At 46.4% G+C, this 16597-nt stretch overlaps 2 protein-coding genes and 1 long non-coding RNA gene across 3 annotated transcripts; all 3 read right to left on the bottom strand.

Annotated features, from left to right (window-relative positions):
• Positions 1–4684: 4684 nt before the first annotated feature.
• On the bottom strand, positions 4685–7250 carry LOC147571510 (leucine-rich repeat-containing protein 37A2-like). Its single transcript, XM_086696316.1, has 3 exons — positions 5944–7250; positions 5056–5420; positions 4685–4828 (listed from the first exon to the last, which is right to left on the bottom strand). The coding sequence occupies exons 1-2, from the start codon at positions 6894–6896 to the stop codon at positions 5408–5410; spliced, it is 966 nt and encodes a 321-aa protein (XP_086552442.1). The 5' UTR covers positions 6897–7250; the 3' UTR covers positions 4685–4828; positions 5056–5407.
• Positions 7251–7297: 47 nt separating this feature from the next.
• LOC147571509 (uncharacterized) lies at positions 7298–10374 on the bottom strand. The gene is made up of 2 exons (XM_086696317.1): positions 8701–10374; positions 7298–8136 (listed from the first exon to the last, which is right to left on the bottom strand). Exons 1-2 carry the CDS (start codon positions 10298–10300, stop codon positions 7313–7315), a joined length of 2424 nt encoding a protein of 807 aa, XP_086552443.1. The 5' UTR covers positions 10301–10374; the 3' UTR covers positions 7298–7312.
• A 1158-nt stretch (positions 10375–11532) lies between these two features.
• LOC147571508 (uncharacterized) lies at positions 11533–15502 on the bottom strand. Its single transcript, XR_015247349.1, has 2 exons — positions 14287–15502; positions 11533–12173 (listed from the first exon to the last, which is right to left on the bottom strand). It is a non-coding gene; the product is annotated as an uncharacterized LOC147571508 (long non-coding RNA).
• Positions 15503–16597: the final 1095 nt, after the last annotated feature.

Genomic DNA, 16597 nt, shown 5'->3' with positions numbered 1-16597 from the left:
GTAATCTCTATACCTAACATGGGGCTCTAACCTACAACCTCGAGATCAAGAGTTGCAGACTCTAATGACTGAGACAGCCACGTGCCCTTTAGCCATCTTTTTTTTAATGTTTATTTATTTTTGAGAGAGACAGAGACAGAGCATGAGTGGGGGAGGGGCAGAGAGAGAGGGAGACAGAATCTGAAACAGGCTCCGGGCTCTGAGCTGTCAGCACAGAGCCCGACACGGGGCTCGAACCCACAAACTGTGAGATCACGACCTGAGTCAAAGTCAGACACCCAACCAACTGAGCCACCCAGGAGCCCCAACCCCTTAACCATCATTTTAAACATCTATTTTTATGGTGGCATAAGCATTTCCACACCGATCACAGGAATCTGCTCCTGAAGCCAAGAGCACACTGTATGTTAGCTAACTTAACAATAAATTACATAAAAAATAATAATAAAAAAATAAACTAATAAAATTTCCCACACTGAAATCCCTAATCTGTTCTCTTGATAATTTAATATGTACTTGGTAATACTGCTTACATAATTCACCTGCTTAAATATTTCATATTTAAATATTTCATTTAGATTAAATTATTTAAAAATTCTGGGTTAATGGCATTCAAATTAATGTAAGTGTTCTATATTTTCTTGTCTTGTAGGTGACAATTTGAGGTTAACTTCAATTCCTCTCATTTTACTAAGCCAACTTTTTCAAACCTTTTCTGTAAAGGCCACACAGTAAATATTTTAGGCTTTGCAGGCCATATACGGTCTCTGTCACATATTCTCTGTTTCTCTCTCTTCTTTTCTCTTTTACAGCCCTTTAAGAACATGAAAATCATTCTGAACTCATAGGTTGTATCAAGACAGACCATACACAGGATTTGATCCATGGGCCATAAATAATAAATATAAATAAAGGCAGATGGTATATGAACACTTACATAACAAGGTTCATATGGGTGTCCATAATTGCTCAGACCTCATTACCCCTTTTCCTCTACAACTGAAGGGCTTTTTCCTAGATCTTGTCTATAAAATTAAAAAGTTGAAAACGCATAGGAGGTATTTAATGCTAGAGATGGGCTGGGTCCCCACAGACTTACAGAGTTATACAATTTAATAGAGAGAGTTACAGAATTCTACTGTTAGAAGAAATTGTTGCAATTATCTAATTTGAACCCTGTATTTTTTAATAAATAATATAACTAAAAACTCATAATAAATGATGAACTGATTAACTTACAAATACTGGAGGGATGGCAGGCCTTCAAATGTGTCCTTACGTAATTCGGTCAGATAATTTTCACTGAGAATTCTGCAAAATGAAAAGGTCATTTCTGGGTCAAAATGCAAAATAACTACAACTATTTGCTACACAGGACCGCTAGATGTGAGAGAAACCTGGGTAATGGTGCCACCAAATACACTAATTCTTATTTAATGTAGGGATGGCGACCTCTGCTGTTTGATTCAAATATTTTCTTCTCACATACTCCTTTGTCTCTCTCTCTCTCTCTCTCTCTCTCTCTCTCTCACACACACACACACACACACACACACACACACACACCCCTATCCACTCTTCACACCAAAATGTACATTTAATGCCTACTCTCTGGATCACAAAATCTCTGTTAGAATCCAGCCCTGAGTGGCAAAAACATGGACAGAACTGCCACTTCCTCCTCTCTTTTCCCAAATTTTATTGTGGAAGCCCTATTTATAACCATATCAGTGCTACGAGTAAAGCCATCTAATTTTTTTCCCCAACCAAAAAGTATCTGTGAGAACTAAAAATGTGCATAAAATGCACATAACATAAATGCTCAGTTTAATATGTATAGAGTAAATACCCGTGTAACGCTATTTGTTCTTTCTACTGTTGGTGGATACTAGATTTTTCTAATTTTTAGTTATTATAAACAGTGCTGCTTTGAACATTTTTCTGTTTATATCCTAGTACACATTTGCCTAAGTTTCTCCAGGATTTAACAGGGGTACAAAATTGCCTTCCTAAGAGGTTGTGCTATTTCAAGCTGGCAGATTGAAACATGCCAGGTCTCTACCAAACTCCAAACTCCACCAAAGTCCCTAAGAATGATTAGAAAAGATACAATTAGAAAATCCACAACCTTAGCTCAAAGCCAAGGGAGTAGCTCTACAAACACTCCCCACCAGAAATGCCTTGGAGCCACCTACAGGGTGATTAGCTGGGATACTGCAGTAGGACCAAGGACAGCACATCAACCCCACATCCTTCCTCCTGGGATCTGGCAGCAAAGGGTGTTTTCTTCCAGGCAGGAGCCATTGGTGTTAGAAGGGGGCAGGGTCCCAGAACCCTGGAGGAAGGGTCTACACTCTGACTAGCCATTAGAAGTCACCTCCCACCTCTTCTTTAACTCTCAGGGGGACCTGTCACCAATAACAAGCCCCGTGGTTCATTTCACCTCTTCCTTAGGACCAGAAAACAGAAGCAAGTCAAATCTCAACTACAAAGATAAATTGCACTCAGGAATGACCATGTGGAGTGAGAAAGCCAATTCCATTCAGGACAGAAAATAAAAAACAAATATAACAGCTTATAGTCAATGACACAGTTAACAGAGAAAACACAAAAGGATTTGAGAATACCAACATTAATGGGGCACCTGCGTGGCTCAGTCGGTTAAGCATCCGACTTCGGCTCAGGTTGCAGTCCATGGGTTCAAGCCCTGCACTGGGCTCTGTGCTGAAGCTCAGAGCCTGGAGCCTGCTTCAGATTCTGTATCTCCCTCTCTCTCTGCCCCTCCCCAACTTGCACTCTGTCTCTCACTCTCTCTCTCTCTCTCTCTCAAAAATAAACACTATAAAAAATTTAGAATAGCATCATTAATATATCCTCAGATAGAGGTAAACAGTACATCTAATAAAAAGAACCAACTCAAGATTATATGAATGAAAAGTATTATCATTAGTAAAAAACTCAGTCTATGAGCAGCAGAAATGGTCGTTGAATAAATTAGAAAACTTGAGGGGCGCCTGGGTGGCTCAGTCGGTTAAGCGGCCGACTTCAGCTCAGGTCATGATCTCGCGGTCCGTGAGTTCGAGCCCTGCGTCGGGCTCTGTGCCGACAGCTCAGAGCCTGGAGCCTGTTTCAGATTCTGTGTCTCCCTCTCTCTGACCCTCCCCCGTTCATGCTCTGTCTCTCTCTGTTTCAAAAATAAATAAACGTTAAAAAAAAATTAACACAGAATTGCAATCGGTAGAGGTTGAGTTGGGATATGGAAGGGGAAACACCTTTCCTCAGAGCTACTGACTTCAAAGTTCTGGACCAAGAAGGACCTTAGAATGCAGTTAGTTTTTGTTTTTTTTTTTTTTTTTTTTTTTGTATTCATATTTGGAGAGAATATACTCACAGTTTCTCAGCCCAACGGTATCCCTTCCATACATTTTCATCAATGTATTGGAAATTTCTGTGAAGAAACACAGTTCAGATCCTTGAACAGGTAGGAAAGGAATGAACGGAATAAATAAGAGAATCACTGGCAACCTTGTGGGGAATATTCAAATGCAGTAAATGCCAACTTTCTACTTTCCACAGCTATCAGCATCCCAGGTGGTGCAATTAATAAAGAGCTAGCGTGGGGCCACTGGCACAAACAAGGCAGCTCCTTAGAACCTGAACGTCCTATTTGTTCCATTCCTTGGGTAGATAACGCCTGTTCATTACTCTGGAGGTAAGTATTATTTTCCCCCAAATCACTTATGTGCCTAAAATGGTTCCTTCCACAAATCAATGAGAAAATAATAATCCAACGAAAAAAATGGTAAAAAATTTACCATTATCAGCAAACAAATGTAAAGAAGCCCTCTACTGAAACCTCTCTAGGTGTTAGAAGGATAAGGGAAATTAGAAATTAGAATAACTAACATGGAAAGATTTCTTAGACATATTGCATAGGGAAAAGCAACAAATCACTGGGCAAGGAATTAAAAAGTATCCCCTCATTAGGAAATTAGGAAAAAATGCAAAGGAAAGAGATGGGAAGGAAGGACACACATCAAAAAGGTGACAGGAGTTATCTTATGAGTGGTAGGGAGGGTGGGGTGGGATTTTCACGTTTTATCCTCTATACCTGTGACATTAAAAACAAAAAAAAGTATCCATGATAACTCATGTATCCATGAATTACACATGTTTAAAAGAAGCTATTAAATGCCTGAGGTTCAGTTTCAACCGCTAACCCTGCGTATGACTTTGAACCTTTACCTGTAGTTTTGTCCTCTTCCCTCAACAACAGCTTACCTGGTCAGTTTATATACACATTTTTTTCAGGGGAGTCAGGAATAAATTCAAAACAGATACCCATCTGCCCCTGTGCCTGGTGGACATTTCCAGTCAACCTGAAGCCTTCTGGTTGCTCCTATGTTCCCTGGTAAAAGATGCCTCAACTTCCATCATTCTCCTTTTCTGGGACAGAAGTTTCAGAGTAATATCTGAGTTTTCTCTTTCCCGTGCACACCCCACCCGCGACTGTCATCAGTTAGTCTATCTTGTCACTTCCTCCTTTGCAGTGCTCTCAAGGCTTTTCTTTCTACTCTTTTCAGCAACTCTGATTCGGCCCCTTGTTACTTTACCCCTAGGTTTTGTTAGAACATTCTATCTGGTCTCGCTGGATCAAGCTCTCCTCTCCAGATCGCCCTATATGGGGAACTGAAAATAATCCTCGTTTCAATGGTCTGTATCTCATGCTTGAAAACTTTCAATGGCCCTCTGTAACTCAGAATGTAACGTTCAAACCTCTCTAGCTGATAGTCAAGGTTTCTCGTAATTGGATCTTTAACTGCTTAACCTAATTCTTTTTTTTTTTTTAATGTTTATTTATTTTTGAGACAGAGAGAGACAGAGCATGAATGGGGGAGGGGCAGAGAGAGAGGGAGACACAGAATCGGAAGCAGGCTCCAGGCTCTGAGCCGTCAGCCCAGAGCCTGACGTGGGGCTCGAACTCACGAACTGTGAGATCGTGACCTGGGCTGAAGTCGGACGCTCAACCGACTGAGCCACCCAGGCACCCCTAACCTAATTCTTAATTCCTGATCATTCCTGCAGCCATGCCTTTGCCTAGACTTATACCCATTTTTTTCTCTATTTAACACATCAGAGCCACTCTTTAAGTCTCAGCTAAAGTGTTAGCTTATCCATGCAGCTCTCCCTGACCTCCATACTCCACTGAGTACAGAGTCTGCTGAATTCCAACACCCATGGTACCTCTTTTAGTACTTAATTACATGCCACCTCCCTTTTTATGACCATTTCCTTTCTTCCCACCTGTCATTTCATGTTCTGAAGACGATTTCATCCTAGTGTGGCGCCCATCGTACTTACTCTTGGGTTGGGCCCAAACCGAGTACTGTATGTGGAAGGCCGGGGGTCAAAGATGAGGTCTGGGGAATCAAAATAATAACAGCTAACACTCATATTTTGCCAGGCACTGATCCAAGTGCTTCATATGTATTACCTCATCTAGATCTCACAATAATCCCATGAGATGGTAGCTATCATAATTTCCATTTCACAGAAAAGGAAACTGAGTCACAAAGCTAATAGATGACAGACCTCGGCCCAAACGCAGGCAATCTAGTTCCAGAATCTCTACTCTTCACTACTCTGTTGTATCCTATTATAGAGGATGGAGCAAAAATGGGAGAGTAGAGGTTAAGGAATGAAATAATGGGGCTAAAAATTGGATAAGGAAAAAGAATAAGGACAATTACAAGTAAAAGATTGGAGAAGGGCGAACAGTAGTAAAAAGGAAAATGAAGATAAGGGATAGTTGACAAAGAAAAGGTAAAAACAGAAAGTCAGTCAACGTGGTTGGGGAGATGAGGAAGGCCCAGGACGACATTGAGGAAGAGACGGCCATGTCAAGCAGGAGGCAGAGAACGAACAAGTAAAGGCGATTCTTACAAGATGGTGAAGGTGCCGTTGTAGGTGTCGGGCTCCGGCTCGGGCACTCTGCGGAGCCTCTGCTGTAGGCTGAGACCAACACACGACAGTGTCTCATCTTTGCAGGTACAGCGCTCACATATTTTGAGGTCTGTGGCGGCATTCTGTTCTGGTTGCCAAGTTAAAGTTGTGTATGCCTTTTCTGAGGTATAGTTTACAAAATGCACCACAGAATGTTGAGTTGTTGGAGGAAAACCTGTCTCAAATGACTCTGGTTGCTGACTTACAGGAATTTCTAGGTCCATAGGTGGAACCGTGACTTCAGTCAGGTTTCGATGTTGACTCTGAACCTGTTCTGGATGTGCAAGTGTCACCTCAAGGTCCTTTGGGGGAGGAGCTGTAGTCTTCTTCAGGGTTGTCAAATGTTCAGCCTCTGTAATAGGTTCTGGAGTTATAGTAAGCTCCACATGACGAAATGGGATGATGGGTGATGCTGGATGCTGACCTTGATCCTTACTTGGAGTTGGAACTGTCACTTCCTGCTCGAATGGATATTGAACTACAACCTCCTTAGGTGGCTCTGGAGGCTGAGTTGGGGTGTCTCGCATGGTTGGAGAAGGTTCAGTCTCCACACTGGATCCTGCAGTTACAGTAAGTTCCAGGTCCATAGGTGGAACTGTGACTTCAGTCAGGTTTGGATGCTGACTCTGAACCTGCTCTGGATGTGCTAGTGTCACCTCACGGTCCTTTGGAGGAGGAGCTGTAGTCTCCTTCATGGGTGTAGAATGTTCAGCCTCTGTAGTAGGTTCTGGAGTTATGGTAAGCCCCAAGTCCACATGATGAGCTGTGACACTGGGCAATGTTGGTTGCTGACCTTGATCCTTACTTGGAGTAGGAACTGTCACTTCCTGTTGGGATGGATACGGAACAACCTCCTTAGGTGGCTCTGGAGGCTGGGTTGGGGTCTCTTGCATGGTTAGAGAAGGTTCAGTCTCCGTAGTGGATTCTGGAGTTATGGGAAGCCCTGGGTCCAAAGGTTTAACTGTGACTTTAGTTAAGGTTGGATGCTGAATGTGCTCTGAATGTGGAAATGTCACCTCAAGGTCCTCTGGAGGAGCGGTAGTCTGCTGCAGGGCTGAGGGATGTTTAACATCCGTAGTGGGTTCTGTAGTTACGGTAAGCACCAAGTCCAAAGGCTGAACTGTTACATTCGGCAACCACAGACGCTGAGCTTGATCCTGATCTGGTGTTGGAACTGCTGCCTCTTGATATACTGGAGGTTGAGCTACAAGTTCCTTAGGCGGCTCTGGAGGCTGGTCTGGGGTCTGTTGAGTTTTGGCCTTATTCAAGGTTGAAGGCTGAACCTGAACCTGCTCTAGATGTGCAAATGTTACTCAAGGTCCTTTGGAGGAGCTGTAGTTTTCTTCAGGGCTGTAGAAGCTTTAACCTCCATAGTGGGTTCTGGAGTTATGGTAAGCTCTAGGTCCAAAGGCTGAACTGTTACATTAGGTGACAATGGATGACGAGCTTGCAGACCTGGAGTTGGAACTGTCACCTCCCGAAACAGTGGAGGCTGAACCACAACCTCCTTAGGTGGCCCTGAAGGGTGACCTGGGATCTCTTGCGTGGTTGAAGTTTCAACCTCTGTAGTGGGTTCTGGAGTTATGGTCAGTTCTGGGTCTAAAGGCTGAACTCTGGCTTCAGTCAAATTTGGATGCTGAGCCTGGACCTGCTCTGGATGTGGAGGTGTCACCGCAGTGTCCTCTGGAGGAGCTATAGTCTGCTGCATGATTGTAGAATGCTCAGCCTCCACAGTAGGTTCTGGAGTTGCAGTAAGCTCCAGGTCAGCAGGCTGAATAGTAACATTGGGCAAGTTTGGATGCTGAGCTTGCTCTTGTCCTAGAGGTGGAACTGTCACCTCATTACGGACTGGAGGTTGTGCTACAACCTCCTCGGGTGGCTCTGGAGGCTGAACGGGGGCCTCCTGCTGGGCTGGAGGAGTTTCTGCCTCCTTAGAGGGCTCCGGAGGTTGAGTTGGAGACTGCTGAAGAATTGGAGATGGTTCTACCTTCTCAGGGGCCTCTGAAGGCTGAGCTTGTACCTCCTGTTGTGTTAGAGAAGGTTCTATCTCCTTAAGTGGCTCGAGAGGTAGAGATAGGGTTTCCTGCTGGACTGGAGATGGTTCCACCTTCTCAGGAGGCTCTGAAGGCTGAGGTGGGGCCTCCTGCTGTGTGGAAGGTTCTACCTCCTTAGGGGGCTCAGGGGATACAACTGGGGCTTCCTGCTGAGTTGGAAAAGTTTCTGCCTCATTACCGGGCTCTGAAGGCTGAACTGGGGCCTCCTGAGGTGTGGGAGAAGGTTCCACCTCCTTAGGGGACTCAGGGGATATAGCTGGGGACTCCTGGAGGACTGGAAACTGAGCTGGGGCCACCTGCTGGGTTGGAGACTCTGCCTCATTAGGGGGCTCTGAAGGCTGAGCTGGGGCCTCCTGCAGTGTGGGAGAAGGTTCTACCTCCTTAGGGGGCTCAGGAGATACAGCTGGGGCCTGCTGGGGGACAGGAGACTGAACCAGGGCCTCCTGCGGGGTTGGAGAAGATTCTGCCTCATTAGGGGGCTCTGAAGGCTGAGCTGGGACTTCCTGCTGAACTGGAGATGGTTCTACCTTCTCAGGAGGCTCTGAAAGCTGAGCTGGGGCCTCCTGTGGTGTGGGAGAAGGTTCTACCTCCTTAGGGGGCTCAGGAGATACAGCTGGGGCCAGCTGGGGGACTACAGACTGAGCTGGGGCCTCCTGTTGGCCTGAAGCAGGTTCCACAGCCTTACGGGGGTCTGGAGTCTGAGCTAGGACCTCTTGTTGGCCTGGAGAAGACTCATCTTCAGGGGACTCTGGAGACTGGGAAAGACGCTTGGACTGAGCTGGAGAAAATTCAACTTGCTCAGGGGGAATAGGAGATTGAGCAGGGACATCCTGCTGCACTGGAAGATGTTCAACCTCCTTAGTTGCCTGGGGACTTATGAAAATCCTCAGATCCACAGGTTTAACTGTGATATTAGGCAACACTGGATGCTGAGCTTCACCTGGACCTGGAGGTGAGAATGTCACCTCATGCTGTACTGGAGACTGAGCTACAACATCTGTAGAGGACCCTGGAGGCTGAGCTGGATGCTCATACTGAACTGGAAAAGACTCGACCCCCTCATTGGGCTTTGGTTGCTGAGCTGGGACCTCTTGCTGGATTGGAGAAGGTTCTCTACTTGCAACAGGCACTTGAGGCAGAGCTGAGCTCTCCTGCTGGCTTGGAGAAAGTTCAATTTCCTCAGGAAAATCTTCGGGTGGAGTTGAGACTTCGTGCTGGACTGGAGAAGATTCAACATTTTCAGGGGGCGCTGGATGCTGATGTGGGACCTCCTGCTGGGTTGGAGAAGGTTCAACTTCGCCAGGATATTCTGGATACTGAACTGGGGTCTCCTGCTGTGTTGGAAGTTTCTCCTGTGTGGTAGATTCTGGAGATTGCGTTGGAGTCTCCTGTTGAACTGGCAAAGATTCAACCTCAGGGGACTGTGGAGGCAGAGTTGGGGCTTCATGCTGGGTTTCAAAAGGTTCCACATTAAGAGGCACTGAGGGCTGAGCTCTAGTCTCGTGCTGAACTGGAGAAGGTCCCACCTCTGTAGTGGGTTCTGCAGTCATGGTAAGCTGCACATCTGGAGGTTTCAAACTGACATTGGGCAGGTTTAAATGTTGATCACGGTAGTGACCTGGAGGTGAAACTGTCATCTTATGATGCCATAGAGGTTGAGCTGGGTGCTCCTGCTGGGTTGGAGAAGGTTCCACCTCCCTGGAAGGCCGCTCTGGAGGCTGAGCTGGTTGCTCTTGCAGGGTTGCAGAAGATTCTATCTCCCCTGGAGACTGAGCTGGAGTCTCCTGCTGGGTTGAAGATTCTGCCTCATTAAGGAGCTCTGCAAGCTGAGCTGAGACCTCCTCCTGGGTTGGAGAAAGTTCAGCTTCTCCAAAAGGGTCTGGAAGCTGAGCTGGGGGTTCCTGTTTGCTTAGAGAAGGCTTAGCTTCCTCACGAGGCACTGAAGGCTGAGCTGGGGTCTCCTGCTGCCTTAGAGAAGGATCAATCACCCCAGGAGGCTCGGAATGCTGACCTGGGGTCTCCCGCTCACTTGAAGGCTCAACCTCCTCTGGAGGCTTACCCGAGGTCTCTTGCTGGGTTAGAGAAAGTTCTGCTTCCTCAGTATGTTCAAGAGGCTGAGGTGGGGCCTCTTGCTGGGCTATAGAAGGTGCAACACCTTTCTCAGGCCCTGGAGTTGTGGTAAGTTCCACATCTAAAGGCTTACCTGTAACCCTGGGAAACATTAAATAATCCCAACCTGGCATTGGAACCACCTCTGGGAGCCTTTGATGCTGGGTTAGCTGGTCATTCAGATCCTCATCTGAATGGGGGTAGTCCTCCAACGGAATGTGTGTTCACGAATGGAACCAAAGTCTCCTTCAAATCCTTAGGCGGGGCCAACATCTGGGCTGGAGCAGAGGACCCCAGGTAATTAAAGCCCCCCAGCCCAGCTGGGGTGTAAGTGCCTGGGGCGATTCGGGTGGGGGATCAGAGGAGCGCGACGACCAGGGCTCAGCCGCCTCCAGGGGGTCGGAGGTCAGCTGGGCAGGGTCCAGGGCCCACTCTGGAGGCTGAGCTGCCTGGACCAGCAGCCACAACGGTTGCCACATAAGGACAAGCAGTGGGGCCAACAGGCGCAGCCGGGACATGACTTGCGGAGGCTCCGGGGCGCAGCGACCCAGGCGAGTGGGGTACTGGCGCTGGGAACTGAGCGGGAGCCAAACCATTATGGCAGCCCCCTGATGCGCGCGTGCACTGTTAGCAAGTGCGCGCCCCTCCCCCGCCTACGTCCCACCCTTTATTTATTGATATCTTTATTTACGCCACCTTTATTAGCTCCCTGGAGATGGGCTCTGCACCACCAGAGCGGGCCCTTTTCCCAGAATCACTTGGGGCCCAGGCCTCCCTCCACCCTGCAAAGGCCACCACTCCCCCCGTCCCTTTGGAGGAATGGGGCGCCTGGGTGGCTCAGTTGGTTGAGCGTCTGACTTTGGCTCAGGTCATGGTCTCACCATTCATGGCTTCGGCCCCGCATTGGGCTCTGTGCTGACAGCTCAGAGCCTGGAGCCTGCTTCAGATCCTATGTCTCCCTCTCTGCCCCTCCCCTGCTTGTACTCTCTCTCTCTTGTTCTCTCTTCAAAATAAACATTAAAAAAGATGTTTTTTGAGGAATAAATGCTTATTGTTGTTTTAAAAAATTTTTTTTAAATGTTTATTTTGGAGAGAGCAAGAGACAGAGACATAGAGTGCGAGTGGAGGAGTGGCAGAGAGGGTCATAATCTCGTGGTTCATGGGTTGGAGCCCCGCATCGGGCTCTGTGCTGACAGCTCCGAGCCTGGAGCCTGCTTCAGATTCTGCGTCTCCCTCTCTCTCTGCCCCTCCCCAGCTCACGCTCTTTCTCACTCTCAAAAATAAATAAACATTAAAAAAAAAATCTAAAAAAAAAAAAATTCACAAATCTAGCCCCAAATTAAGCTCTCAATGACATGAAACACATTTTTGCTTTTTTTTTTTTTTTTTTTTTTTTTAACATTCTGTATGTGGCACATTAGTATTTTCTTTTAGAAATTATTTTGGCAACTTAATCCCTAATTCAGGGCATCCATGTGAGTGATTTACAGAAAAGTTCTTCAGCAAGATATTCATGCAAGATATATATGAGATGCCTACATCTGGGTGACACATCCTATTTGAATGGCATAATGGTTTCAAACGCTGTAGTATAATCACATTTAAGGCCATAGTTACTCTGTTCCCAAATCCTTGAGATTCTGTTTGAGGGGAGCTCTAAAAGGCTTGTGTCCTCTCCTATGTCCACAACTGTGGGAGTGCTCTGATGAAATTTGCTCTCCAAACTTCAAATAAGGGGTCAGAGCCAAGGGTCAGGACTTGAGGAAAAGCCCCAGAAATCCCCTGCAGTCAAAAGCAGTTTCTGAGTTTCACATTTCCCAAAGGATGATAGAGCTAATGCCAAAGTCTTCCAAATTCTGCTGGTTGCTTTACATTATGGCTACAGTGGCTATGTCACCCCTGAACTTTAATCTCCACATACTTGAATTAAATCCTGTAGCTCGTCTTCAGTACTGGCATCTGTGATCTCTTCACAGGGTCTGTATTCCACAGCTATTTTACCACTTTCTGAAATAAAGTGAATAAGGATTGGAAAAAAAAAAAAAAAAAAGAGGGCGCCTGGATGGCTCAGTCAGTTAAGCGTCTGACTTCAGCTTAGGTCATGATCCCATGCTTCATGAGTTCAAGCCCCATACCGGGGTCTCTGCTGTAAGCACCAGAGCACACTTCAGATCCTCTGTCCCCCTCTCTCTGCCTCTCCCCTGCTTACTCTCTCAAAAATAAACATTTAAAAAATCAATAAAGTTAACAAGATCAATTCAGAATTTTCCTTGTTCTAAAACTAGCTGTATCCAATGATAGCACCCAATAACTAGACATTCTTTTTATTTATAAAAGCAGAAAATAAAAGCATTTTCCTAGAAGTTTTCTCATCTCACACTTCAGTTTTTAATCATACCTATGTGTGAAAAAATACATATGAAGTTAACGACTGTGTGGTTCAAAAACGCTATCATCTTAAGAGATAGGAACTAAGGAATAATGACACAGGAAGTTAAAACTATGGAAACAACAATGTTCAAAATCAGATGACTAGACAGTAAGGCATTAGGTAGAGGTCAGTGTGAGTTCTGGAATAGAGACCATGGACTATAGCTGATACTTCATATTAGAAACAAGGCCAGTGTCTACTCCCCGGAAACAAAATCCCACCAGATACAATGAACAATGCTTTGGAGAGAGGGAGAGGGGGAGGGGGAGGGGGAGGGGGAGGGAGAGAATGCGCTTGGACAGTTTATTGGCAGAAACTGGCCCATGTCCCTTATAGACAATACAATTCCCCTTAAGGCAAAGTACAGCTACAACATTTTGATCGTGTACAAGGGATACCAGAGCATGTTAGGGAGAGGTCAGCAACCCAAAGGTTTAGTTTGGTTCTTAAAGGTTGTTACTCAGAATTGACAGCTAATGGAGATTCTACCTGATGACCAGGGAAGTCAACTTTCACTGCAAGAGCTGTCCAGGCTGGAAGCCTGAGACCAATCCAGGGTCAACTCTTATGGGCAAATAAGGCCTCTGAAACTTAGCTAGGCTTTCTTAGTCTCTAAGCCTGCAAGACTGTGAAGCGGCGAGGGCGGGGTGGGGGGGGGGGGGCGATTGTCTGGGGACTCATTACTAATTATAAAGTTCCCTTGGAGCACAGCCTGTAACATTCACACCATTGTAGAACGCAATAGAGAACACAATCGATGCTATTCAATAGCCTGACCACTTTCAAGGTTCACAAAAATATAGCTGACCCTAATATAAGAATCATATTCACCCAATAGGTCAGTGCCAAAAACAAAAACTGAAGCTGAATGGATTCCAAAAACATAATCTAATAAATTCTCCAACAGGAAGACGATGATAACAAGTTAACATATTTTCTCTGCTTACCATGTTTCAGGGATAGTTTTAAACTTTTCCATCATCTCATTTGCTCTTACAATTCATCCCCCATGAGGTAAGTTGAATTACTACCTTTACTTGGCAGATAGAGAAATTGCAGCGTAGAGAGATTAAATACTTCAAATCTGACTATAAAACCTAAAATTGCATAAGAAATCTAGGAGACAGAGCTAAGATTCAACACCAGACGTCCATAGCTTCAAAGGTTTTTTTTTTGTTTTGTTTTTTTTGTTTTTTTTTGTTTTGAGAGAGAGAGCACATGGCATGTGAGAGTCAGGGAGAGGCAGAGAGAGAGGTAGGGAAAGAATCCCAAGCAAGCTCCACGCTGTCAGCACAGAGCCCAACATGGGGCTCAATCTCACAAATCGTGAGATCACGACCTGAGCTGAAATCAACAATTGGACGCTTAACTGATTGAGCCACACACGTGCCCCCAAAGCTTATACTCACAATAGCATTCTGTGTTATGAGCAAACAATCAAGAAAGAAGACTGGGTCAAACACTTTCTGTGTGGACAGAGGTAAATCACTGTATATCTATATACTGGGGACAAAAATATTTGTGGTCATTTTTCTCACAAATGCCACAAAGAACAAGTTTGAGACTACTGCTTTGAAAGCATTTGGTGAATAAAAGAATATGAAGTGTTTTCATCCAATTAACTTTTCAAAATGAGTTTATTTGCTCGTTGAAACTGATATACTGCAAGGACAATCAAGTAAGTCTTACCTAAAATCACAATCAACAGTTTCTGGAATGCATCTGACACAGCCTTCTGAATAGCAAGCTTCTGGACTGTCCGCCTTTTCATAAGAAATGATAATGGCCCTGCATCCAACCAAAACAAATGGATTTAACATGCCTATCTGAATGATAACTGATTTGGGGGTTATATGTGTAAAGGTGAAAATACATCCATGATTCGTCGTTCATTATCTTAGCAAGTAAGGGCAGGCACAACACAAGGCTGAATGACTCTGCTGTAGGTATATCCTGGCAGGGCACATTTTGACTGCCCTGATCTACTCCAGAAGTTTTGGAAGTACCAAAAGGGAGACTCAAGCCAAGAAAGTGGCACAGATCTCACATCGCTCGTAGATTTCAAATGGACAGGCGGAAACTCTAGTTTCAGACCCTACTGCAGACCCTACTCTCCTGTGCATCAAGGGCTGGAGTCACATGGGGAGAAAGGTTCGGTGGTAGTGCACATGACCGCCTGGTCTCTTCCTGGGCATCACCCAAGGGAGCCTTACTCCCTTAGCCTTGCTAACAGCCCTGCCCCTCCCGGAAAACCCTAAGCCTAAGTGCTGTAGGCACTGGGAGAAAACACAGTACCAATGGGAATACCTTTTCTAGGCATCTGTATTTGACTCTTTACACTCCAGCCCTTTGATAGGAGGCAAAGGACTCAACATTCACACAAGAGTTTATTTAAGTCTTTAGATGATCACTTTGCTGGGATCACTGCAGGCTGCAAGAGATATGTATTTGAAGGACTATTTTAGCACAAGGCGAATTCTTAACCAAAAATGGGAAAAACATTACTTCCCTCCTCCTAAACTTCTTGGCAGAAAGTCAGCTTTAGAATTTTAAAGTTAAAGGTTCTTTCAGGTATTGCCTGAGATAAAAGCCTGTACCGTAGGCCAGAAAAACTCTGCCTAGGGCTTTAGGAGCTTAGCAAGGGGGAGGGCTGGATGATGAATCTGAAAAGATGAGTTTTTAGAGAGAAAGAGGGATTCTGCCTCCCCTCCACCCCCACCCCCACCGTAAACGGGCCTTCCTCCAGGTTATCCAAAGGCTCCTCGGCCATGCCAGCTCCGGGACTCCGGCACTCATAGGATGGCAACACCACCTCTAAAGCACAGAAGAATTTCAGGCTCTGCTTCTGAAGTGGTGGCACAGTATCTTCATTTGCCCTTTCTTCAAGGTCAGAAAGATCCTGAAGCTGTTAGGATTTTATTTTTTTTTTATGTTTATTTATTTTTGACAGAGAGAGAGAGAGAGAGAGAGAGAGAGCGAGCGAGCGAGCATGAGCAGGGGAGGGGCAGAGAGAGAGGGAGACACAGAATCCGAAACAGGCTCCAGGCTCTGAGCGGCCGGCACAGAGCCCCACGCGGGGCTCGAACTCACAGACCGTGAGATCATGACCTGAGCCGAAGTCGGACGCTCAACGGACTGAACCACCCAGGCGCCCCGAGCTATGTTGCAGAAACCAAATACAGGCATGCAGAGAGGATGCAGAGGAAAGCGGTGTAGAAAGGAAGACTTCCTGGCGGGCGTGGGCTTGGAACTGGGTTGTCAAGGTGGTGGTGGTTAGAGGGGGAAGCGCCCCCGCCAAGGCTGACAACAGGGCTGGCGGGTGGGGTGCGTGGACCACACACAGAGTGCTCTCTGGCCCTGGGGCCACGGAGGCGGGGTTTCATCCCTGAGCGTACCCGGGGGGCAAAGACTGGAGGCTCCCCTCTCCCCGGGGTTAGCAGGTTAGCGGCTGGCTTCGGAGCAGCCTCGATTAGCATTATCTTGCTCTGGAGGCTGGGCAGAAGGGAATGGAGGTCTTCGATGGTAAGCTCCAGAGGAGAAGAGGGAGGTGACTGACGCAGAAGCAAGAGGGGGCCACTGGAAGCAAGTTCCTAACCCGGTTAAGAAGTGATTATGCGGTCACTTTCAAGGGCTATGCCGGTTACCAGGCACCTCCCAGGAGGTCCCGGCTGGCAGGCTGCCGATTCACCATTACACCTGGGATGCGGAGCTGGGCCCGGTGTGCAGCTGGGCAAGGAGCCCGGCCTCAGGCAGCTGGGGTGGATCTTTACAGATGAAAATGATGGGTAAGGACTCTGCTGTTGCCATAGAAACTGACTCTGGATGGATGAGATATAGTTCAGTGGGTAACGGGGAGAATGACACCCACCGCCAGGCTTCGCTCTGGAACCCACCATTCCAGCCGTGGTCATGGGCTCTGTCCACCGCCGTCTGCGTCCCCTACGGGACATCACAAGCCGGCAATGTGTGTGCCAGTTCACGTCAGTATCTGAGGGGCTCG

Source organism: Puma concolor, unplaced genomic scaffold, assembly GCF_028749965.1.
Source record: "Puma concolor isolate L17-30 unplaced genomic scaffold, mPumCon1.1.hap2 unalloc_scaffold_24, whole genome shotgun sequence".
Taxonomy (NCBI): Eukaryota; Metazoa; Chordata; class Mammalia; order Carnivora; family Felidae; genus Puma; species Puma concolor.
Note: the sequence above shows the minus strand (reverse complement) of the source record. Positions and strands in the feature narration are given on the sequence as shown.

What these genes read in the sequence shown, in the direction of transcription:
- LOC147571510 (XM_086696316.1), bottom strand. Translation starts at nt 6,896, where the DNA reads ATGCAAGAGACCCCAACCCAGCCTCCAGAGCCACCTAAGGAGGTTGTT.
- LOC147571509 (XM_086696317.1), bottom strand. Translation starts at nt 10,300, where the DNA reads ATGCCAGGTTGGGATTATTTAATGTTTCCCAGGGTTACAGGTAAGCCT. An exon ending in AGGCCAACAGGAGGCCCCAG is followed by an intron (nt 8,137 to 8,700) that starts CTCAGTCTGTAG and finishes AGGAGGCCCCAC; the next exon opens with CTCAGCCTTCAGAGCCTCCT.